This window comes from Mesocricetus auratus, unplaced genomic scaffold, assembly GCF_017639785.1.
Source record: "Mesocricetus auratus isolate SY011 unplaced genomic scaffold, BCM_Maur_2.0 Super-Scaffold_100020, whole genome shotgun sequence".
Taxonomy (NCBI): Eukaryota; Metazoa; Chordata; class Mammalia; order Rodentia; family Cricetidae; genus Mesocricetus; species Mesocricetus auratus.
The window spans coordinates 35915088-35940643 of NW_024429201.1; the positions used below are offsets into that span (position 1 = coordinate 35915088).

The 25556-nt window shown below is 41.7% G+C and overlaps 1 protein-coding gene across 4 annotated transcripts; it reads right to left on the minus strand.

Moving 5' to 3' along the window:
• On the minus strand, positions 1-25147 carry Mblac2 (metallo-beta-lactamase domain containing 2). Of its 4 annotated transcripts, XM_021223530.2 has the most exons (4): positions 24683-25147; positions 22736-22886; positions 16420-16517; positions 15331-16305 (listed from the first exon to the last, which is right to left on the minus strand). In XM_021223530.2, exons 1-4 carry the CDS (start codon positions 25134-25136, stop codon positions 16268-16270), a joined length of 741 nt encoding a protein of 246 aa, XP_021079189.1. In that variant the 5' UTR covers positions 25137-25147; the 3' UTR covers positions 15331-16267. The 4 variants fall into 4 exon arrangements, with proteins under 4 accessions (XP_005065752.1, XP_040584790.1, XP_021079189.1 ...); XM_040728856.1 differs by lacking the exons at positions 15331-16305; positions 16420-16517 and adding an exon at positions 3246-3465; XM_040728855.1 differs by lacking the exon at positions 15331-16305 and having other exon boundaries at positions 16313-16517.
• Positions 25148-25556: the final 409 nt, after the last annotated feature.

Consider the following 25556-nt stretch of genomic DNA (forward strand, 5'->3'; position numbering starts at 1 on the left):
TGAAATAAATAGCCACTTTAATAGTTACCACACCAAAGTTTACATACACTTATTGGAAAATTATAGGACAATTTCTGCATGTCACATTCATGTTACTATCTATATAAGAACAAATACACATAACCATTTATTCAACTACATCAGCATAGCACACAAGGTTTCAGTTTGTTTTAAGCTTTTCACTTAAAAGGAGACATTAAGTAAGGAAAGTGAAAGTCCACAAGTTCTTTATTAGTAATATAAATAAGAAAAAAATTTGAAATGTCTAACATTTTGACAACTTTGAGTTACATTCACTATAGTCTATTTCCAAAAATCATAAATCAAGGGTCACTGTCAGGGTGAAAATATATATTTTTATACTCTAAAAATGCTATTAGGATTTGATATTATTTGATTACTTCTTCAAATATGTGACATGTTACAAAGTAAAAATATATGTGGTCAATTCTATAGATTGTGCAGGTTTAAGAGAGGGCTAAGTTTGGTAGCAGACACACCTGTGTTCAGTTACTAGCTTTGTTCCTAGTTCGTGATGTATATTACACTAGTCAACTAACTCTTGGTGCTAGAACTAGGATGCAAATTTAAAATGTATCATGAATACTAAATGAGTATGAATTTACCTCCATACTTCTCAAATGGTAACAATACTGGAATATCACAATCTTACATTGAAAAAATTGAAAGATTGGGGAAATCAGCAAAAATAATAACATATTGAAAATTGCACTTTTAATAAATAGGGAAATATCTCATCAGGAATAAATTTTTTCTAATAAAACATAATGCCTACTCTATCCTGATTTTAAATAAATACTAAAATATGATAAAACTGTCAGTGATTAAGGACTTTTGGCTTTATTTTGTGCTGCTGATACAAAAATAATGGCTATATTTAAGGCTTACTAAGTGATTGTAGTTGCCCTGAACCAATCTTTTTTCTCAGTGCTGTGTCATCAGTTGAAAGAGACCCACCATCTTGAAGGACCATGACAGAGCACTCATGACACTGCATATCTGAGCCAGTCATGGTCTCCTTTCTGACTCTCAACAAAGGTTTACGTGGTGGCAAGTGACCGCTCAGTTCATCTGTCTCTAAGAAACTATACATATACAATCACATACACTATCACAGACCCGTCATTTTCATGCTAAATACAGGGTACTTAGAAGAAACGAGATTTCAGAAAGTTAAATTTATATGGTCACGAGGAATAGGCTAGTCCATCCAGCAATTCTTGAAGCCTGGGGCTCACATCTTTCCCAGCCTCCCTCCACGTCTGACTCAAAAGCCCCCTTTCCAGGGCACTTCCCCTTACCCTACACTTCACACCCTTCCTTATACCCTTCACATTTAAGCATCATTTATGTTAACTTCAACTTACCTATGCTATTTTTTGGGGTTTGGGGCCTTTAACATTGGCTATAATGTGTTTTCTCACTTCCAAACCCCATATGTTGTTTAGCACAGTGCTGCGTATGTGTGTGTGTGTGACTGTGTGTATGCCTGGAGGTCTGCATGTGTGCACTCACATGTGTGCACGTATGCCTACTGAAAGAATAAAAAAACAGTAAAGAACCTAGGTGTTTACAGGGTAAAAAAGTTACATAACTTGACAGAAACAAGAACTGCAATTTTTTCCTAATATTAAGCAATTGGATTTCCAAAAGTCGATCTGTTTGGTCTAGAATATCAATAATAAAAAGTCGATAATAAAAAGGTAGTGGTAAAATGTTTTAAAACATTTATGAAATACTCCAAAAGACTTTTTGATAAATTATTATTAAAAGCACCAAACCCAAACACTTTACCTAGTATCACTGAATAGTGGTTTCATGGTTTCTATGACATACAAACATAGACTTGTTTTTGTTCATGACAAAGAATACTGAGTGGGACAGGTGTTGTGAATCAGGATAAGAAGGCCATTTGCTCTAGTCAATACATAAGACATACATTGCAATTAATTAAAAAACCCTTCTGTGGTATGTATACATGCTATGTCAATCAAAGGAATGGTTTACGTTGAGATGTCAGAGATATCCAGAACTGTTTTGGTACTGTAAAACATGACACAATACTGAAGCTGCTATTTAATCAGAAAATTTTGTTTACAATCGCTATTAATACTAAAATAGGATATAATAAAAATTATTCTCAATGTGTATATTTTCAAATTTGCCTGACAGTGTCCTTTTAAGAAATCTGACAATCTGAAGTTAAGTTACACATGTTTGAATTTCACTTTCATGTCTGAAAATATTATTACACAATAACAAACAACAAACAGTAGTGTTTTACAGAAGCACTCTGCAATTTATATTTAAAGCTTTGCAATAAGACAAAAGATCATTGCACTGTTCATAAGTTAAATTATATAGCATGTTATGTCTTATACAAAGAATAAGAAAAATAAAAAAGGAGGCATTAAAATCCAGGATCACAAATATGGGATGTTTTAGCTGTCATTCTAACTGCTAATTTATATTGAGGTCTACTTCGTTTCTAAACCCAAGAAACTTTATATTTAAATAAAATACGGAAATAAAATCAAGTGTGAAGTACAAGCATAGAACTGTATTTGAGTCTGCCTGGGCACCCGGGAAGCACACTCCAGAGGAGCAAGGGTAGTCCGCCTGGGCACCCGGGAAGCACACTCCAGAGAAGCAAGGGTAGTCTGCCTGGGCACCCGGAAAGCACACTCCAGAGGAGCAAGGGTAGTCTGCCTGGGCACCCGGGAAGCACACTCCAGAGGAGCAAGGGTAGGTCTTCATGCTCTGGGGTGGGCATCCTTACTGCCCACATCACCCCGCAGCATTTCCAGAGCAAACACTGAAATGACAGAACTGGCCAACTACAAGCTCATTTAAGTGGCTTCTTCCTTGGGAAACAGAAAAAGATACAAAGCGAAGACTGCTTTTTTTTTTCTTCCTCATTCATGATCCTCTTTTCCTCTATTACACAATATGATTATATAAATACACTTTTTGAAATGCTCACTAGTTACTGTTTTAAACAACACAAAGGAACTGGGTTAATTTACACAGTTAATGCCAGCAAATGATCTTACAGACACTAGGGTGAGGTCCTAGAATTTGTTACACGGAGGGCTAAACTTGCAAGAGACCTCATGGCAAAAGTAGACACTTTGTGGCATATTCCAGCTTTTGAAATATAGTTAGACGCTAAGCGAAAAAGCCTTTCGGCACCAAAGGTATTGAAGTGCCCAGGGAGCACCTTCTCCACAAGTCCCGTGTCCACTAACTCTAGGAGACGCTCACAAGTTCCCACATAGTCGCTGATCCTGCTATAAGGAAGCCAGTCGATCAGAGATCCGTCATATACCACATCGCCACTGAAGAGGACCTTCCGGTCTTTGTCATGTAAGCAAATACTGCCTCTGGAGTGCCCTGGCATGTGCATAACGGTCAGCTGTCTGTCGCCAAGATTGATTACATCCCCTACAAAAAGAAAATAGAAGTTACCGATAAATATGTCACAGTATACTTGACTTCCATTATTGAACAAAACAGAAGAGCATTAAATAAGTTTAGAGGAAATTGATGACATTAGCTTTCCTTTCAATTCCACAAAGTGTGTGTGTATGTCTGTGTCTGTGTATGTGTCTGTGTGGTGTGTACATGTGTGGCACATAGGTGTGAACATGTTCATGCACGTATATATGTGTGGGGGCCACAGGTCGATGAATCTTTACTGCTTTAACCCTTATTTTTTGAGACTGAACCTGGAGCTCATTAATTGGGCAAGGCTAGATGGCCAGTGCACTCCAGGGATCCTGTTGTTTCTGCCCCTTCAGTGCTGGAATTCCAGGCACACATAGTAATGGATTATTTCACAGGTATTGGGAATCAAACACAGGTCTCTGTGCTCACATGGCAAGTGCTTACTGAGTGGGCCAATCTCTGGCCCCCAGTATAGTGCTTCTTAATGCTAATTTAAAAATAGGTAGCCTTGGGGCTGGAGCAATGGCTCAGGGGTTAAGAGCACTTGCTGCTCTTCCAGAGGTCCCAAGTTCAGTTCTGAGCATGCGCATTGGTGAATTCCAGCTACAGTGAGATCCCACCCCTCAGCCTCATGAGCATCTGTGCGTGCATGCACATACCCACAAGCAGACAGATCTTACACCTAATTAAAAAAAATAAGTCCTTAAGAATGGGTGGCCTCTATTGTATTTCTGTTGCTTTATAGGCCAGTATTTGTCAGATTAGATTTTGCCCAACTAATATCAAATGTAGGCTATTAAAACAAAACTTTAAAAATGATTGCTCTGTGATCAAATAATTTTGAGAATTCTTGCTTTAAAGAAAATTAGTATTTCTTTTGTGTAGGCTTCCTAGAGCTATTAATATGCCAACAATATTGCAGATACACACAAACACAGCTGCATAATTTCCCAAACGCATGGAACCATGAAATTTCTAATCTTGAGAACAGGTGTGGTACCCCTATCCTGGAGGCAGTTTGTGAGAGCTGTTTTACTGAAATGCATCATACTTTGCCCCTTATGCTGTCCTGTGCAGTTTGGGGCTGAGGAAAAAGTACATGTGAAGATGCTTTTGGTAATGCTATTCCTATGAATAATGAATCCTTCATCCTTGTTGCTCACCCAGGAACCTCACACCTTCTGTTACTCCAATCAAACTTCTTCAGGCTCACCTGCGACCATCCAAACTGGATATATATACAGATACCTCACAATTATTGACAGTCAGGGGGAAATGGTGGGATAGGAGAAGGAAAATTGCTGTTTCATTGGAATTAAATCAAGTACTAACCCAAAGTAAATCACTACACACAAAAAAATTCTTACTGTAATGTTGCAAATAGACATAGGAAGAAAATTAATGAACTACAGCTAAAAGTTAACAAAGGAAAAAAATCAATATTTGATAAGCATAAAAGGAAAACAGTAAAGAAATGAAAGAAGACTAAATAGCATACAACCATGAAAAGAGCAGACCTAAAGCCAACTGTGGCATTACATATGAATGGGAAAATCCCCTAATCATGGTCAGAGATGGATTAAAAAGCAAGATGAACAAAGTTACCAAGAGAGGATCTTATAAATTCAAGGATATAAATCATGAAAATGTTATGACATGTAAACATTAATGATATGAGAATTAGGAAGGCTATATTAATGTAAGACAAATAGATTTTTTACCTTGGAAAAATGTCCCAAGAGAAGAAGTAGATTTTATGAGGATATGTTAGGTTGATACACTAAAAAAAAAAATATGTGTATTGACCTAAATCCAACAAGAAAAGTGCATGATGGGAAAACTAAAACTTCAGCTAGGGGTGGTATCTCCTACCTACAATCTCAGCACTTGAGAAAATGAGGCAGGAGTTCAGCCAAAGCGCAAGGTTAGTCAGGGAAACAGTGATTTCCAAGCTATCCTGAGCTACCAAGTGAAAGCCTATCTCAAAAAGACCAAACTAAGCCACTAAATAACTTTACCTGCAGAACTAAAAATCCTTTTCTGAATAATTCATAAAACAAGAGAAAGTTAATCAGAGTACAGAAAACCAAGACAACACTTACTAATTAAGTTAATATAACTGACATACAAAACAATTTACATCCAGAGAGATAACATTCTTTTGATTATACATGTAATATTTATTTGTCTATAATGCAAAGATATAAATCAAGTTTCAATAAATTTGAAAGGAATAAAATCATGCAGAATATACCCTCTGATAACAATATAATTAAAGAGTTATTTGAAATATTATAACTAGAAATAATGAGCAGATAATTTGTGGTGCATCTTAAATAACCAAAAATACTAATAAATTAAAGAGAGAGCAAAAATGAATATGGGAAATATCCACAGATATAACTACCACACTTCTACCCAGCTTATGAAATCAAAAGGAACTAAGTGTACTTGGTTGAAGTAAATTGAATGAAGTCAAAACATACCAAATTTGTGGAAACCAGTAACACAGTTTTTAAAATTGCTTTAAATGCTTACTTTATACAGTATTAAGTATTGGGATCAATTCCAAAGATGCTATCATAAGAAGATAGAACAAATCAAACACAAATGTGTATTATGCTGAATGGAGAGCTAAATTAGTCACGATGCTTGCCATAAAAGTATGAGAGGACCAGAAGTTGGATCCTCAGCACCCATGCAATAGAGCTAGGTATGGTTGATGCTTTGGCAACAGGGCATAGGATGAGTGGAGACAGGAAGGTTCCCAGAGTTTTCCAGTTAGTCAGTCTAGCCAAGTGGTCAGCATCAGGTTCAGTAAAAGACCCTTTCTCAAAAGATAAGACGGAGACAAATTGAAGAATACATATACATAAAACTTTTAAAAGAATGATAATAAGGAGCATAGGAAATGGAGCCACAGAAGTGGTTAAGCAATTAAAAGAACTTGCTGCTCCTGCAAGACCTACACAAGTTAAGGAAATTCATTACCACCAAGCCAGCATTGCAGAACATATCTCAATTCAAATCACAGAGAAGGAATACATGATCAATCACCACAACACAGGAAGTAATACATTTATGACAGAAACAGATCAATGAAGACAAAATAGGCAATGATCAATCATAACCAAATCAATCAACCCTCAAACCCTTAATTGTTATATGGGAGAAAGAAAGTAACAAACAACACAATCAGCTGGGAAAACAGCCAAAGAATTGACAGAAATTAGCAAACTCTATGTAGTTACCCTAAATGTAACTAATCTTAACTCTACAATTTAAGGGTCTGTATTAACTGTTTGGCTTAAAATGTACAACTGACAGCCGGGCGGTGGTGGCGCACGCCTTTAATCCCAGCACTCGGGAGGCAGAGGCAGGCGGATCTCTGTGAGTTCGAGGCCAGGCTGGACTGACAGCCTCCAAAACAATACAGAGAAACCCTGTCTCGTAAAACCAAAAAAAAAAAAAAAAAAAAAAAAAAGTACGACTGACCTTTACATTGTCTAAAAGACACACCTCACCAGCAAAGACACAGATGAGAGTGAAAGGATAAGAACTGAGTACCCAGCAAATGGAAGCCCCAAAGAGGCTGGCCTAGCTACACTTGTACTGAATAAGACAGACTTCAAGCCAGAATCACTGAAGTCACAGAGCAGTTCAGTACATATCAGTGGAGGGAACAATTAACCAAGAAGACAGAATAATTGAAGCTACATATGCATCAGACATGGAGGCTCTCAAATTATACAACAAACATTAGCAAACATAAAAGGACAAGTGGATTCTGGTAAATAATGGGGATAGCCTCATATATTACATATACATATATTGTTTGTTTGTTTGTTTTGTTTTTTGAGACTGTCCTGGTTTCTCTGGAGCTTTGGAGGCTGTCCTGGAACTAGCTCTTGTAGACCAGTCTGGTCTCTAACTCACAGAAATCCGCCTGCCTCTGCTTCTGCCTCCCGAGTGCTGGGATTAAAAGCACCCATGCACCACCACGGCCGGGCCAGGGATAGGCTATTCCTAATCTTTAGAGAGGCCATTCACTAAAAGTCAATAAAGAAATGTCAGTGTCTACACTATATGCCAAATGAACAACTATAGAATAATAGTCTTCCTTTTCACATTCTTCTAAGCAGCCCATGGAATCCTCTCTAACATAGATCACATTTTAGGTCGTAATGTGAGTCTCCATGAATAAAAAAAAAATTGTTTTCATCTTATCAAATCATAATTGAATAAAGCTGCAAACCAATAACAAGAGAAATGGCAGACTATGCAAATAAACATGCTTCTGAATGACCAGTGGGTTACAGACAACACAATCAAATTCTAAATTGAAGCTAGAGAAATAAGTGGCTCAGCAGTTGAGAGCACTAGCTGCTCTTCCAGAAGACCCATGTTCTATTCCCAGTACACACATGCTCATAAACACATGTACAACTCTAGTACAAGGGGAACTCTGACACCCTTTTCTAGCCTTTTGTGGGTGCAGACACACATATGTAGATAACACACTCATACACATGAAATAAAAAAGTTTAAATCTTAGAATCAAATGAAAATGAAAGCATACAACAAAAGAAGTTATAAGAGGAAAGACTAAATGAATGTGAGAGATTACACTAAAAACTTAGATGTGCATTTAACGACGCACATCAAGGACTTAAAAAAATCAAGAACAAGCCAAACCCAAGAGCAGTAATTGGGACGGAAGGGAAAAGATTGGGGCAGAAGTTTAATGAAACAGAAATCAAAAGAATAGAAAGAAGGTATTAAAAAAAAAGGATTGTCTCTTTGAAAAACAAGATCAATTAATCCTTTGCCAAGTCCCTCCAGAGAAAGATGAGACCTAAATCTATAAAATTACAGATGAAAAGGGGGCTTTAAAAAATACCAATAAAATTCCCAAGATATAGGGAATACTTTTGAAAACACACAAATGACCCACCAAAATTTAATCAAGAAAATATAAACAACCTAAATGGGTATATAAAGCCAAGATCAGAGCAATAACAAAGGTATTTCCAACATGAAAATCTCAGGACAGATTCACTGCTCATGTCTACCATGCCTTCAAAGAAAAATTAAAAATGACTCCTTGAAGTATTCCATAAGATAGAAAGGGGAAGAATATTTTCAGACTCATTCTGTGAGCCCATACTACCCTGATACCCAAATCAGGTGAAGTCACAATATTAAAGCTATAGACAAATTTCCCTGAGGAACATTCATATAAAAATCCTAACTAAAATACTTACAAATCAAATCCAACACCAACCTCAAAGCCCACACCACACCCAGTGGCAGATCAGGATATAGAGCTCTCAGGGACTGCCCCAGGGTCCCACCATGATGGCCACAGACTAGCCCTCTAAAACTGTAAGCAAGCCCCAACTAAATGCTTTCGAAGTTTCCTTGGTCATGGTGTCTCTTTACAGCAATAAAACAGTAATTAAGATACAGGGTATTATTATGTTGTCCTGGCTGACCTTGAATTCCCTGTATACCAAGCTGGCCTCAAATTCACAAAAATCTACCCGATTCTGCCTCTCAAGTCGTAGGATTAAAGACATGCACCATTACAGTGGGTCATCAAAGAAATATTAAATATGAAACAAATACTTTCAACAAAACAGCAGGGTACAATATCGGCAAAAACAGTAGATTTTTATATACTAATAACATACATATGAAGAAAGAAATCAGAAAAATATATATAATTTTAAAAGTAAAATACTTAGAAATAAATCCAACAAAGAAGTTTAAAGACTTCTATAATGAAACTGAAGGAAAAAAAACTGAAAAAGATACTAGAAAACAGAAAAAAATGTCCTTTGTGAGTTTCTTTTCCTGATGCTGTAGTCAAAACGCCCTGACGAAAGCAACTTCAACAAAGGGGTATGGTAGCTCATGGATCAAAGTACAGTCTGTCAGAGCAGCTTGGAGCATCCGGTCACATCACATCACAGTCATGTAGCAGAGAGTTTGTGGGATACTTGTACACTGTGTGAAAATGTATTGCTGTGATTGGTGTAACAAAAGCTGAATGGCCAATAGCTAGAAAGCAGTTAGGTGGGACTTCCGGGGACAGAGAGGATGCTGGGAGAAGGAGATGTGGAGGAAGCAGCATGGGCAGTACAAAGAGATGAGGTAACAAGCCACACAGCAGAACATAGATTAAGATACGTGGGTTAATTTACATTATAAGAGCTAGTAGGACAAGCCTAAACTAAAGGCTGTGTTGCTATTTGGGAGCTGGACAGAAAAAGGCTTATGGCAGAGAGATAAATGGATGCTACTGATGATGATCAGCTATTTCTCCATCTTATACAGTGGTCCTCACCATGAATGGCCCTGCCCACTACTAAGATGGAGGGTCCCACATCAGTGAATGTAATAAAAAAGATGCCCCACAGGCATGCCCAGAGGGCCATCTCCAAGGTGACTCTAGATTCTGTCAAGTTAATGGCACCATTAAGACCTCACAAGCTTAAGGACTGCAAGAGTTGTTGTGATGACGGCTGTGTTGCCAAGAATGACCTACAGATGCAATGCAATCACCATCAGAATGCAAGGTATTCATTACAGAACTACTGAAGCACAAAAGACTTTCGACTAACCGAAGCAATATTAAGCAGGAAGACAGTACCCCATATGAGCTTTCAGGTCACCCCTCAGAAGTGTAGCAGCAATGTCAGCATTTAATGGCAAAAAACAGACATCAGGTCAATGGAAGAAGATCCAGACATAATAAATGTAACCATAGCTACCTAATTTTCAACACATTTGCCAAAAACACACATTGGATAAAACCTCTTAGATGAATTACACAGGGAAAACAGGATATTCACATGTTGCATGACTTTTCCTGGAGAAACATGACCAATCATCTATTAGCCCTCTGAGAGTAGAGACAATGAGCCTAAGAAACAATTCCATCCAAACAACCCAGTGAACCAATGAACTTACTGTGTTACTTACAGGATCATGGGTAACGCAAGACCCTCCATCACTGGGAAGTCTGAGGTTGCTCTCACAAGTGCTGCATCGATGAGTCAGTCCCCTTCAGGTACCCGTCCACATCCTATAGCTCTGCACCCACCAAGACCACATGCAGCCCTGTGTGTGAACACGGGAGTGGATGGCTGTGCGGTGGGTAGAATCCTGGGTTATAGATCTGGTGACGCTTTTTCTCTCCTGCTAGAGGGGAGACGAACATTCCCATCACCACCACCATAGAACCAGCTCTCATGAAAACTATGAGTAAGAAGACTGGGTCACAACAATCTTTGCTCCATGGTAGCTAATGGTCAAGCCACACTCAGAGAAAACAGTTATTCCCCAACACCGTATTCCCAATGATGAAAAATGGGTCCATGTCTTTACACTGTATAAAACAATCATTCAAAATCAAGGGTGTGCCACTGATAAGAGACCTGAAACTCTAAAACTGCTAGAGCAAAACACATTAGGAACCAGACACAGAGATCTGTAATCAAGCACAGGTCGAGCTCCAAGAATCCAGGAAGAGATAGAGAAGGAAAATATGAGCAAGGGCGGTCAGGATCTTGATGGAGAAACCCAGAGAGACAGCTGAGCCAAGCTCGAGGAAACTTATGAACTCTAGACTAATAGCTGTGGAGACTCCAGGGGCTGAACTAGGCCTTCCAAATGTGGGAGACAGTATTGAAGCGTGGACTAGCTGAGGGGCCCCTGGCAGTAGGCCCACGATACAAACCTGGTACATGAGCTAGCTAACTGGAGCCCACTCCCTCTGGTGGGATGCCCTGCTCAGTCTTAATGCATGGGAGAGGGGCCTGGCCCATTGTGTCAGACTTCGTTGACTCCTGAAGGGAACCTTTACCCTTGAGGAGGAGTGGACTAGGGGTATCCTGGGGGGAGCAAGCAGGAGAGCGAGGGGGAATAGGAAGGAGAACTATGGTTGGAATGTAAAATGAAATTTTAGAGAATAAATACATTCTAAAAATGAGGTATGAGAAGTAAGAACTTTCTCATAAGGCTTCCATTAGCTCAGGGAATGATTGTATAAAATGACAAATAACACTGCATGAAATTCAGCAGCAATTGAATTCTATTTGAATTTCATGGGAGCAAATCTAAACTGTGTGTGTGCTACAGGATCAACAGCGAGAACCTCTAACAGACGAGACACTGAACACCAAAGGAACAGATCTGCTTACCCTTTGGACGTGCCGTTCTTTCTCTGAAGAACCCTCTCACCCACACCCACCGCTGGGCCAGGGAACTAACTTCATCCCCTCTGCTCCCCACAGCAACCAGCATTCAAAGGGTGCCTGACCTGTTGTTTATCTTTAGAACTCAAAAAAAGGGGCGGGGAGATGCTCCTTGAGCTTCCTTCTGAGTCCATTTTTTCAATTATCTTATCAGTAAGACTAAGAACCTACAAACAGGAAACCATACTAAAGGACAGAAGCCAAACCACAAAACAAACATATTTCTTTTCATAAAAGGAACCAAGACACACAAATACACTTCTGACTTCCCCATGATAAATGTCACAATAAAACTTTTTATTTCATATGGTAACTAAAACATTCAATTAAAAAAGACAGTAAACTAGCACTGTTTACAATTTTAGCCTACCAAATCTCCAGCTTTCTTGAAATTAATTAATCTTTTAAAAGGCACAACTATTCAAAAGTACCACAGAGGGGGAAAAGTCCAAATTGATCTATGCCAAGCAAAGAAATGATCAATATTTAAAATCTCCCCAAAAAGTTCAGTCTATACTTAGAAAGAGCTCCACTGGTCAGTTCTGTTAGACATTTAAGAATGGTATAACAGCAATCCTATATAAAGACCTTCAGAGTACAGGCAAGGGAAAAACTCATTGTAGAAATCAATTTAACCCTAGTGAAAGGTAAAGAAAGACAGTGTGAAAGATGAAACCAGGCAATGCACAATTCATAAACTCCTAACTAAATTAGTCCCTAAACCTTAAAATATGGGCAAATCAAATCCAGCAACTTATAAACAGGACAATGAACACCAGAGCTTATCCTGGAAGAATTTAAATTTGGGGCAGTGAGATGGCTCAGTGGCTAAGTGTACTGCTGCCTGAGTGAGGTTCCCAGGACCGCATAGTGAAGGGAAGAATTGACCCTTGCAAGTGACCCATGCTTCTTTCTCCCTGTGCGCCTTGGCACACTCACACACACACAGAAAATACATAGATAAATAAATGTGATAAAAATTTAACAATTGGTTCAACTTGTGAGAGCAAATAGGCTTCATTTGTATATCAGTTAATTAATACATTAATGTAACATACTGTATTATGGGGTAAAGGGGAGCTGGGCATGGTAGCTCACATCTATAATGCCATGCCAGCACTCAGAGGTGGAGGAAAAAACAAAAATTTAAGGTTAGTTTGGACTACATTGAGATTGTCCCTAAAAACAAGGAGACAGAGGAAGGGGAGGTGAGGAGGGGGAGGAGGGGAGAAGGTGGGAGGAGGAGAAGACGGTGGTGGAGGAGGGGGAGAAAGCAGCCATGAAATTATCTCACAATACACACCAAAAAATTTAGGAAATCCTCAGCAAACTTCCAGCCAAATAGACCCAGAAGGGAAGGCCCTGAGCTTGATAAACAGTACCTTGGAATATCAGCAGGCAGCATTTCTTTAGCAGCAATGACTGAATGTTTTCCTTCTAAGGCAGGAGCATGACACTTGAGACCCTGCCACTGCAATAATCAAGAAAATGGAGTATTACTCAGCAGAAAAAAACAATGGAATCTTGAAATTCGCAGGGAAATGGATAGCACTGGAAGAAACCATCCTGAGTGAGGTAACCCAGTCGCAAAAAGACAAACATGGTATGTACTCACTCATATATGGATTTTAGATATGGATCAGGATAGTGCCAGTTTGCACTTCCACAGATAGAGAATCTGGGAAACAGGAAAGAACCTAAAAGATATGCATATATGCATAGTACCCAAGAGAAGAGGATCAAGACAAGATCCTCTGAATGGATGGGGAACACGGCGAGGGGTGGGGGGAGTGGGACCGGGGAAGAAGAGAGGGGGTAAAGAGGAAGGGAGTTGGTCATGGGGGAACAGGAAGTTGAGGGGGTGAGGGTAGAATAGGGGGAAGAGGGAATCATAGGATCGAAGACAGATCAGGCACCAGAGTGACCTCAAGTGATCTAAAGGTATAACATCAATTGGCAAGCTAAGCAATAGTGGAGGGACCACCTCGAATGCCCATTCCTGATAATGAACTTGATGTCTATAACCATCCGGGAGCCTTCATCCTGTGACTGATGGAAGCAGAGGCAAACACACAACTAATCACTGAACTGAACCCAAGGAACCCAGTGACAGAGAGAGAGGAGTGATGAGCAAATTGGCAAAGAATGGGCTGGCAAAACCAGCAGAGACAGCTGATCTGAACAGGGGAGTGCTCTTGGACCCCAGACCGACAGTGGGGAGGCCAGCATGGGACTGATCTGGACCCCCCAAATGTGAGTGTCAGTGAGAAGGCCTGGGCAACCTATGGGGCCCTGAGCTGTGGATCAGTGTCTATCCCTGGTATACAAACAGTCTTCGTGTGCCTATAGCACAAAGAGAGATGCTCTCTCACCCTGGACTCTTAGGGGAGTGCCTTGACCCTACCAAGAGTAAAATGACAGACTCTAGATATCCCCTATGTGGAAGGATTTGGCAATAGGGTGGGAGGGAGGGGGGAAGGGGAGTGCGGGAAGAGGGGAGGGAGAGGGAACTGGGATTGACATGTAAAACAAGCTATTTAAAATTAAAATAAAAAAATTGAAAAAAAAAAGAAAATGGAAGTAAAGTCGAGTATTACAAAGAGATCCTATCACTGCTAATAGGTGATGTGACCTAATATAGAGAAAGTCTATGCTGTGGGGTCTCTGTGGCCACCACTGCTAGCAGAGTAATAGTCTTCAAGAGACAAGAAAGTAGGTGGCTTCAACACATGTTGGTTCAAACTTTTGAGAGTCTGACTCCAGGTAGTTTATTTTAGGCATATTGAAGCACAACACAATTTAGGGGGGAAAAAGTTCTCTGATGATGATGAACTCAATCTCCCTGAGCACAGCAAAGCTTAAATTCTTAGTGAAATACAGGTGACATTTTCCATAAAGATAGGTTGTATAGATTAGCTAAGGAAAACAGGATTAAGATAAGGGTCTGAAGGAGGGTAGAGCCATTGACCAAGACAAACAAACCCAAGATAAAGGTCTGTGGAGGACTGATATGGCACACAGACTTAGTATAAGGGCCAGTAAGCAACATCTGCTCCCAGCCTTCTGGGCAGAAAACAGGTTATAATCTCTCTTTGAAGAGACAACCCTGTTTGCTTAACATCCCTGGTTTCCCCGGTGCTTATCTGTGAGCAGAAGGACCTACATGCCTTCTGTACTGTGCAATGAAGCAAGAGCCCAAGAACTGTGAGAAAGACAAAGTTGGGGTGCTATAAGGCAGTGATTCTCAACGTTCCTAACGCTGTGACCCTTTAATACAGCTCTTCATGCTGTGGTGACCCCAACCATAAAATTATTTGGTTGCTACTTTATAACTGTAATTTTGCTACCATTATGAATTCTATTGTAAATATTTGATATGCAGGACCTTGTGAGAAAGTCATTCCACGCCCAAAGGGGTTGAGACCCACAGATTGAGAACTACTGTTATAAGGTATCAGCTGACCACACACACACACACACACACACACACACACACACACACACCCCCCAAAACAAAATGAAACAAAAACCAAAAAAAAAAAAATCAAACCACAACAAACTAAGAACCATACTTCTATATACTTCAAAGAATAATAAAAAGTTCATTTTAATTGATCTTTAATTCATCTTTAATTCAAAAGAACAGCAAAAAGAATACTCAGGCAAGAGAAAGATGTTCACAGGCAGGCATCGTGGTACAAGGCTGTGTTCCCAGCTATCAAGGAGAGGGCTGAGGTAGATAGTTCACAACAGCAAAGCTTGCCTAGCTTCCTGAATAACTGTAGGGCCAGCCTGCAAAATTTAGTGAGATTTTTGTCTCAAAATATAAAAATGAAAGCAAAACAAAAGGGAGCTGGGATGTAGCTTGGTAGTAGAAAATGTGACTAGCACGTATGCAATCATAGTTTCAAGCCCCAGCGGGGGCATGGTAAGAAAGGAACAGAGATAAAATGAAGACCCAGTGTTGGATTACTACAGACTTCCGTAATGGCTAAAACATTCTATGGGGGCCATCTGAATCTGAGAACAACTTGAAATGAGGTGCAGTTAAGACAAAATTTGAATTTTAATCCATTTTCATTTCAAGTTGCACTTTGGCAGTCATATGTGGTTTATGGCTGCTCCAGTGTTTAGTGCAGATTCACCACAATCGTAGTGAAAATCTCAACATGACTGTAGAGCTGGGGAAGCGTGTGTGTGTGTGTGTGTGTGTGTGTGTGTGTGTGTGTGTGTGTGTTTGGGGGTGGTGAGTGTCAAATAGGAGCAAAGTACTGAAATGTCACAGTGAAAGCCATTTCTTTGTATGCTAATCATACAACTGATACAGAAATGAGGAAAATGGGAAGTGTCAGACTTTATAACTTCCTTTCTAGCTCCAACCTGGACAGATTTTCCAACCAAGTGATCAGTTGGGAGCAACAACAGTCCCTGCCTTACAGAATATTTAGCTTAGAAGATGAATATTTGCACTTTGAAGGCCTCTCAGCACATCAGTAAATGTCCATCATTGCACCTAACCATCATCTTCCTCCTCCAGTTCACGCTCTGCTCATCACTTGATGTGTGGAGTCATAATCTATAAAATAAAAACAACAGTAGAATCTATTTCATAGATTTGTTGCGGCAGGCATTGTGGTGGCTATTCTTAGTTGTCTGGAATGAACTACCATCTAGAAACGGGAGGGCACACCTGTGATCCAGACCTTGAGGCAAGAGGACACGCCTTTGGTCCAGACCTTGAGGTGAGAGGGCACACCTTTAACCTGGGCCACACCTTCTGCTGGAAACCTATATAAGGGTAATAGGGCAGTGGAAGAAGGAAGGTTTCATTCTTTTTGGGGGGTTTGTTTTTTGAGACAGGGTTTTCTCTGTGTAGCTCTGGCTGTCCTGGAACTTGCTCTTGTTGACCAGGCTGGTCTCTAATTCACAGAGATCTGCCTGCCTCTGTCCCCCAAGTGCTGGGATTAAAGGTGTGCACCACCACTGCCCTTGGGGAGGTTTCATTCTTTCTTGCATAGTTTCCCTTGCCTTGCTAGCACATCCATTCCTTCACTGCTATTGAAGCCTACTTCTTCAGGATTCCAACAAACTCTGAAGACCAGCTGAGATACCCAGCCTCACAGGACTGAGCAACCACTGTATTGTAGGACTTCCTATTCACAGCAAGCCACTGTTGGATTAGTAGGACTGAAGCCTATAAATCATTCCAATAGATTCCCTTTATACATACATACACATGAACATATATATATGTATGTATGTGTGTGTATATATATATATGTATGTATATGGAGAGAGACAGAGAGACAGAGAGAGAGAGATTTATTCCATAAGTTCTATGACTCTAGAGGACTCTAATACATAAATGCTAAAAAAAGAATTAAAAGGAAAGAAATTGACTATAAAATTTACACAAAGGCTGAAGTTGTACATTAGTGGTAGATTGCATGCCTAGCATTTGTGAGAACCTGACTTTAATCTACAGAACTACAGAAATAAAAAGCTTCTAAAAATGCATATAGCCCAGAATAATAAAGACAATTCTGAAAAAGATAAAGTGGGAAGACTTACTACTTAATTCCAACAATAACAAAAAAAGACAAACAAAGGAAAAAAAACACATGTTTTAGTCTGAATACAAAATGTCTGCAATATATCAATACATGTTCAGTGCTTGGTTCCCAGAGATTGGGGCTGATTGGAAAGTTGTGAAACCTTTAGCTGATTCTTGATATCAGGCAGTTTTGAGAATCAGTGAACTACACAAGCTCAAGTTCCAGGAAACCTGGGAGCTTCTCAATCCAGGTCCATGCTTTCAGAAGTACTATCTAATGATGCCAAGTACTATTTAGTAACACCAATTGTGAAGAAGCTTGAAGTGAAAACAGTGTCTCTGCAGGCAGAAAGGCAAAACTGCATTAGTCACCGGGAGTGTCCCTTAACAGTAAGGCTTCCTTTTCTGCATCATCCCCGCAACATCTAAGGTGTTAGCTTTCAAGTTCTATGAATTTCTGGTTTTAACAGATTTACCCAACAGTTGTTTGGAATCCCAGAGTTCTGGAACCACTGTCATGCCTAATGCTTTTTCTAACAATAATCTCAAACAATACATAAGCACAGAGTTGAAGGCACTGAAAAAACAAAACTTTGGTTCTCATTGTAGTCCTAGAACATCTATACTATCCATATCAGGACAAAAAAAAAAAAAGCCTCATTACTGCGTCAGCGTCCTGTCTGGTCCTGACTTAACCCTCAGCAATGACATTAAGATAGTGTGAGGCATCCCAGATTTCTCCAAATTCTATCCTTGATGGTCGGAATTCTTCTACTGGTTTACACTTTTTCTGAGAATTAAAAACCAGCATCATTCACTGTATGCTGGCAGGGTTAGGGGAAGAAATCACCGTTAAGTTGATTTAACAATATGGAAGTTGTGTCTTTGGGTTACTAACACTGTGATGAAACATTATGACCAAACTTAACTTGAGGAGGAAATGGTTCACAGTTGATCATTAAAAGCAGTGAGGAACTGAAGCAGGGCAGGAACCTGCAGGTGGGAGCTCATGCAGACAGAGACCATGGAGAGAGGGATGCTCCTTAGTGCTTGCTCCTCATTGCTCGCTCAGCCTGCTCCCTAGCCTGCCTGCTTCCTTCCCTCCTTCCTTCCTCCCTTCCTCCCTCCCTTCCTTCCTCCCTCCCTTCCTTCCTCCCTCCCACCCTCCCACCCTCCTTCTTTCCTCCCCTCCCCTCCCTCCCTCCCTCCCTCCCTCCGTCCTTCCCTCCCTTCCTTCTTTCTTTCTTGTTTTTGGTTTTTCAAGACAGGGTTTCTCTGTACTGCTTCAGAGCCTGTCCTGGAACTCACTCTGTAGACTGTGGCATTTAGCCTGCTTTCTTATAGAACCCAGGACCACCAGCCCAGGCACGGAAACACTGACCACAGGCTGGCCACTCCCCTACTAATCGCTAACTAGGAAGGTGCCCTACAGCCTGATCCATGGAGGCACTTTCTTGACTAAGCCTCCTTCCTCTCAGATGACTATAGCTTGTTGAGGCAACATAAAACTAGCCAGTACAAGTTGAGTCAAAACCAATTATTTAATAAATGTACAGAAGGGAGTGGTGTTTTATGCTCAGAGGAACCAGTGAGAGAATGGAGTTGATTTTTTAGTAAGGCCTAGGTGATACTCAAAATGTCTTAGCAAAAAGTCAACCACCAGGCAAAACGGACACCAACTACAGTGTCCTTGGTGCCCAGTATCACTTGCTCTGCTCTTCCTTATGGTTTAAAAATGCTGCCCATATGCTGAAAAGTGCTTGGGTACAGTGTTTGATGGAAACCTCTTATGAGGACCAGTCACCTATGAGACCTTCCCTTTCTCCTCGCCTCTCCTCCTTCCCTCCCGCCCTCTCTCCCCATCTCTTGACTTCTCAAATGCCCTTTCCCATGTTAGCATCCCACAACTCTTTTCTAATTGCAGTTTTTAAGACAAAAATATACATGTATTTGAAATAAGATGTTTAGGCCTTTAAAATGCAAGAGACATTTCCTTGGCCCATTCTCTACTGCCGGTGCATCTCTCAAGAGTGACAATTTTAAGTAATGTTAGCTTCACCTCCTGATAGTTAATGCTACAAAATATTGTCTCCAAGTGATGATTATATTACACTTTTGAGTTATCAATTTGATGTATTCCAGTGATTTCATGCATATATTTCTATTGCTTTAAAATTCTACGCCACCGATTGCTTTCTATGACTTTATCTTTCCATTCTCTGTCATCATTACACACGTAGGTATTTCTCATCTTCTCACCACCCAGCCATCCAAAAGAACTGCGACCCCCAGGCCTGTAAAAGATCATTTCCAACACATCCACTCTGCCATGCTGATGCTTTGTTTCGATTTTCCTTTCCATTAGAGTTATGCTTTTATGTTTAGTGCCTTCCTCTCTGTTGGCTTCATTCCTGTCTTGTTAGGGCCATATCCCTGTGGTTTCCTAAGTAACAGGATGTGGGAAATGCTTTTGTGAGGACTGTTCTAAGACTGGGACAACTGCTACTCAAAAGAAAAATGTCTGCTCTAAACCAGCTCCAAACCCAGTATTTGGCCCTTGTTTACGCTTGTGGCAACCTGCTGTGTCTTCTTTGATCTCCTGGAAGCCTGCTCCGTGCTCTGGTTTTTTACCCTGTCCTTGACTTGCGTGTGTTTTCATCTCTGAGCTGGGAACCCTGTGGGGTCTTTCAGTCTGAATGCGCATCTTCTACTTATGGACTCCTAGATATGTTTTTGGATTGTTTCTGCACTCTATTTACACGTCATCTGAATGATCTGCCCTGATTTCTCCAGGGCTGGCCTCTCTAATTACTCCCTAACTCACCTAGTCTCCCTCGCCCTGCTCAGGGTCCATTTTATATATCAGCCTTTTGTACCCGTATCCTCATCTACAAAGTGAGTCGTGTGCTTTAAATCCCCTAAACTCTTTGTGGATAGTGTTCATCTTTAAAGCATCTTGTTTCCTTGAGAAACCTCTCCAGTAGTTTTGCTTATTTTCAGACAACCTTGATGATATCCCCACCCCAACCTCCAAGTTGATTTATGCTAAATGTTAAGATAACTTGGCTTTAGTCGGGTGGGTAGTAGCACACGCCTTTAATCCTAGCACTTAGGCAGAGGCAGGAGAATATCTATGAGTTCAAGGCCAGCCTGATCTACACAGCAAGTTCCAGGACAGCCAAAGCTATTATACATAGAAACCCTTGAAAAGCCAAAAAAAAAAAAAAAAAAAAAAGCAAAACAAAACAAACAAACAAAAAAGACATTTGATCTTGTGTTAGAATCTTTGAACAGAATTTTGCCAGAAAGCTCCTGCTTGAGGCCCCATCTCTTCATGGACAGCATCTTTCCTGTCACCCTCTAAATATTTGGTCCAGCTTTCTTTTCACACCTTCAAAGGCTTAAAGCATCGCATACCAACAGTTTACAATACTTTTCCAGCACCAAAAACCATTTACCATCTACTGGGATTGGGAAGCTGGGGTCATAATCCCAGTTCTAGTCAGCATAGTTGATCTCAGGCAAAAATCTTGGCTGCCTGTTGAAGGGCAGAAAGGAAAGTGACACTTGAAGCGTACACACAGGGCCTCTGGAAGCAGGCGGGATAGTAGAGAGATCAGGCCAGGAGTGGCAGATGTCTCCATACTGGCATCGTCAGTCTTTTTTCAAGGGGTCAGATGTCCCAGATTATAGTTCCCTAATTTCCTACCCCCAGGTGTGGAGTAGGAGGCTTGGCTCTCTTTCTTCTGAGTATATAGTAAGAAACGGACATGAGCACTCACCCTTGTTCTCAGTTCTCCATAGTGTACATGAACACTCTCATTTATTCTCTGTTCTCCTTGTTGGATCTCTGAGCTCAGCTGCACCGAGCACTCCCTAATTAAGAAAATCCTTTATTTTCTATGCCTGGAGAAGGCGCTAACTGAATGGGGGAAGGCACTCCTTTCAGAAGGGCTCTATGGGTTTTAAGAACTTATTACATGCAACCTATTTCACTGGTGCTAGTGTCCCCTCATCCCCGCTAAGCGCACATTATGATGCGCTCTTGAGACAGAACTGCTCATTCAGTCACATCTGATCTCTACCATCCAAGTAGTTTCTTTGACCAACACAGACTTAGACTTCCAGTCAGTCTCTTCATGAAAGTGCTAGTTCCACGTAGGAGGCATGTAGTTCCTTGAAGGAATGTTAAATATACAATGTCCCTTCAAAGAGAGGTACATATAACCTGTTTTCCACCCAGAAGGCTTGGAACAGATGCGGTTAATGGCCTGGCGACCTCTGTATTATCTATGTGGTCAGGCTACACTGGCTCCTCCAGACCCTCATCTTGATCTCGTTAGCCTCAATCTATAGCACTACCCTCCCCCAGACCTTTAGCATGAGCCTGCTGCCTATCTTGACCCAGTTTCCTCAGTTAATCCATAGAACCTATCTTTAAGGAAAATGTCACTTGTATTTCACAAGAGTTTTGGTGTAGTCATTTCTTAAGCATTGTTGTGCACATGGAATTGAATTAATTATTACCAGGAAATGTTTTTTCCAAATTGTGTTGCACTTAAATATGCCTAAAATAAACTACTAGAACTTCAGACTCTCAATGTTTGAACCAGCACCTGCTACTGGATTGTGTTAAATGGAACTGCCTTATCTCTCCCAGATGGACATTCCGCAGGCCTTGGTGGTCACAGAGATGCCCACAGTTCCTGGAGGTCCCAAGAGGAAAACAAATTACGTGTCTGGTAGATGTACTTTTTGTTTTTAACTTCCATAAATTATGTCAAGTCTACCTGAAACCACTACTCTGAGCTAATTTGTCTTGGTGACTTTAAGCAAACTGTTTACATAGGGATAAGGGGGGGCAGAGGGGCAAAGGAAAACATCACCTGGAATGAAATCACCAGAATATTGTGAAAAAGACAGTGATATGTTCTAGTATAAAAGGCTGGGCTCTGTTATAATCTCAGGTCTATTGCTCTCATAGAAAGATACTGTTTCACTATCATTAATCACAGAATTGTTTTCTGTCAAGGCTAATGTACTAGATGAGACCGCTTTCCTCTTTGACCTTAGAAGGAGCTTTTAGGTTAGAGATACAGTGCAGATTTATGCTTCTCCATGACAGGAAATCATCAGTTCACTTAATGAAATGTAGTAAGAGGCTTTGCCCACTTGTATTCTAACCAGAGCTGTTCTGTTACAGCTGCACATGAGTGTGTATGTGCGAATACATATGAATTTTTAATATGAGGATCTTACATCTCCTTTGAGACATCTGGACTGTGTTAATACCCAGATAGCATCCCACATCCTTCAGAAGACAGGAAATTAATATTCCTGAGATGAGAGATCAGATGCTGCTGGAGAGGGTGAGGCATCTATGTCTTAAAGAGGAGTGACTTTCTACAATGCCATCTGTCACCCTCAAAGCAAGGCACAAAGCACCACATACCTGTACTTTACAGCTCCCAACTCATCAGGATTTACCACCAACTGGGATCTGGGAAACCACCACGCTATAATCCCAGTGTCTAAGCAGTCTAGATGATGACAGGCAGGATATTCAGTCAGTCTCTCTTCCATATAACAATAATCCCTACAGTCTAAGAAAGAAAATTGCAAACATTTGTGTGCACCTGTACAGGCTCGCATACACAGACACGCTTATGTGTCAAACTGTACACGTGGCTGTCAACTTCCTATTGGTGACAATAATAAAAAGTAAACAAATAAAATATTCTCCTTTAAACAATGTAATACATTTTAATATTTGGTTGTTCAAGACAGTTTCTCTATGTAAAAAGAGGGTATTCTTAGTTTTAAATTTTTGGTGGCTTTGAACTCTGACCTCATGCCCCAGGAGGGGTGCTGGGATCATAGGCTTGTGCCACTTACCATTCAAGTTGTTTTCTTTTCCTTTCTGTAACTCACTATGTAGACCAAGTTGTCCTCAAACTCACAGTTTGCCTGCCTCTCTTTCTCAGGTGCTGGGATTAAAGACTTGTGCTACCACACTCGGCTAATGCAAATATTTTTAGGCTGGGTGCTAGAATTTACTTTAACTACCCATCAAGTGCTTGGAAAAGCATCAATTTTAAGACATATAGTAATAAAAATTATCTAATGTAAATGTATACTTTAAATCTCAAACTGTCAAAGCACACGCCCCTCTAAAGCAGTTTTTAAAAAAGAAATCTTTAGACTGAAAGCTTTAATGGAGGGACCTGTTAGTTGGGTGTACGGGGAATAGAATTTCATTGTTTTTAATATCACATATTATATCCTATTGGAAAATTGCATTTCTGTAAAATATTTTATTTACATATTGTTTATTTCTTAGTAAGCACCATTATAATGCAACCGGAGTTTTAAAAACATTACAGGAGTGTATAGGCAATTAAAATAACTAACACTGAAAAAGTGACTTCCATAACTGATTCCCAATTATCATAAGGTATCTCATGAGTAGGATTTATTTGTATTGTTTGCTTTCCTCTACTGTGCCTTGCTTCAAATCCCAGCTTTGACCATGACTGCTCAGTGGACACTAGGCGAGACATTTAATCAAGGGTCTCTGGCCTCACTTCACAACGTTCATGTGGATAAAATGTAAAGATAAACCCTAAAGAAGAAAATATGAAATTAATATACCAAGTATTTCCGTTGCCACTAGTTACTCCAATTACTGCAGTTTCTGCATGGAGAAGGGGCCTGGGGTCCTACTCTTTGCTCTATCTACCAATTTCATAGGACCAAAGAGAATGAAGTCTGCGGTAAGCACTCACACTTGATCCACTGCAAACAACTCCCTTATTCATCTTTCTTAGGCCTTGTTCTCGTGCAGACCGGATATTTCTCATAATCCTACTTGTCTACGTTTGTGCTCACTATCAAGCCTTCCTTTCTTCTTGTGGAGCGATAATAAGGGAACTAACCCATCTGAAGGTGAGGATGGGTGAAATGGCTGGAACCATGGCTTTCTAAGCCTACAGGTGGGACTCATACTCATACACACAAAGGCAGCAGCGGTTCTCAGAGCACAGAGCATAACACTCTTCTCAAGGTGTCATTCCTCAAAAGCCTACTCGTTACAAAAGCTGCAAACGTTCGACCCGTACGGGGGGGGGGGGGGGTAGGGGAGGGGAAGAATCCCCAGTCACAAGTCTCTGCAGTGTTACTCCTGTAGCAGGCACAGGGAACGGATTGGGGATGGCGACAGCCGCACAGGCGCAGAGCGCTTCTCTGGGCAGAGAAGGCTGCCAGGGCCTTGGCTCTGCTCAGAACCGGCTTTCCCGCAGCCAAGGGTGGGTGAGACACCCCGCTCCCGCACTGCACCCCAGCAATGCCAAGGTGGCCACTGAGGTCTGCAACCACGCCGCTGGGGGGGGGGGGGCATTACCATCCTGCAGAATAAGGGTCGGCTGCACCGGCTGCACTCGGAACTGCCTGGCCCTCCAGCCGGGGCTGGGGGCCCGCACCACCTCGCTGTCAGAGAGCCAGGTCACCGTCTCAAAGTTGTCCCCTCGGGCCAGGGCCTCGGCCTCGGCGCGGTGCACGGCCACCTGGTCGAACTGGTAGAGGCCGCCCGAGTGATCGAAGTGCACGTGAGTGGCCACCGCCAGCAGCGGCCGGCGCCCCGCATCCTCCTGGGCCCCGCCGTCCCGCAGCAGGCCGGAGGAGTAGAGGTACTCGGGAAGGCTGCGCAGCCCCAGGCCCGTGTCGATCACCACGTCCTGCTCCGAGCCGCGCACCAGCCAGATGTTGGCGCGGTTGCCCGACTCGTAGAAGCGCTCTTGGATCCAGAAGATGCCGTCGCCCAGGGACTTGTGGGCGTACCACTCGAGCGCGGACATGCTGGGGCGCAGGGGTGCGGCCGGGAGAGGCGGGTGTGGCCTCCCGCGGCCAGTCCCGACCCCGGCGCGGCCGCCGCAGCGCGCGAAGGAGGGGCGGGGACGCGGGAGGGAGTGCGGATCTCCGGATCGCCCGCACCCCGGGTCCGCAGAGCGCCAAGGATGCGGCTTCTGCAGCCGCCGCAGCGGGGCGGAGAGATGGGGCGACGCTGCAGAGGCTGGGGGTGAGGCGTGGGGAGCGCCAGGACCGCCCCCCACAAACACACACGGATAACCGGCGCAGCTCCCTCGCCGCCGCAGCCCAGAGCGAGGCCCAGCCAGTGGGAGCCAGACTACGGCGCCTGCCAAGGGCTAAAAAGCTCGGCGCCGGGGGCGTGGCCTCGCCGGCAGTGGGCGGGGCTCCTAGTGGGCAAGCCGAGCGCG

What these genes read in the sequence shown, in the direction of transcription:
- Mblac2 (XM_005065695.4), bottom strand. Translation starts at nt 25,136, where the DNA reads ATGTCCGCGCTCGAGTGGTACGCCCACAAGTCCCTGGGCGACGGCATC. An exon ending in GACCCTTATTCTGCAGGATG is followed by an intron (nt 3,466 to 24,682) that starts GTAATGCCCCCC and finishes TTCTTTTTGTAG; the next exon opens with GGGATGTAATCAATCTTGGC.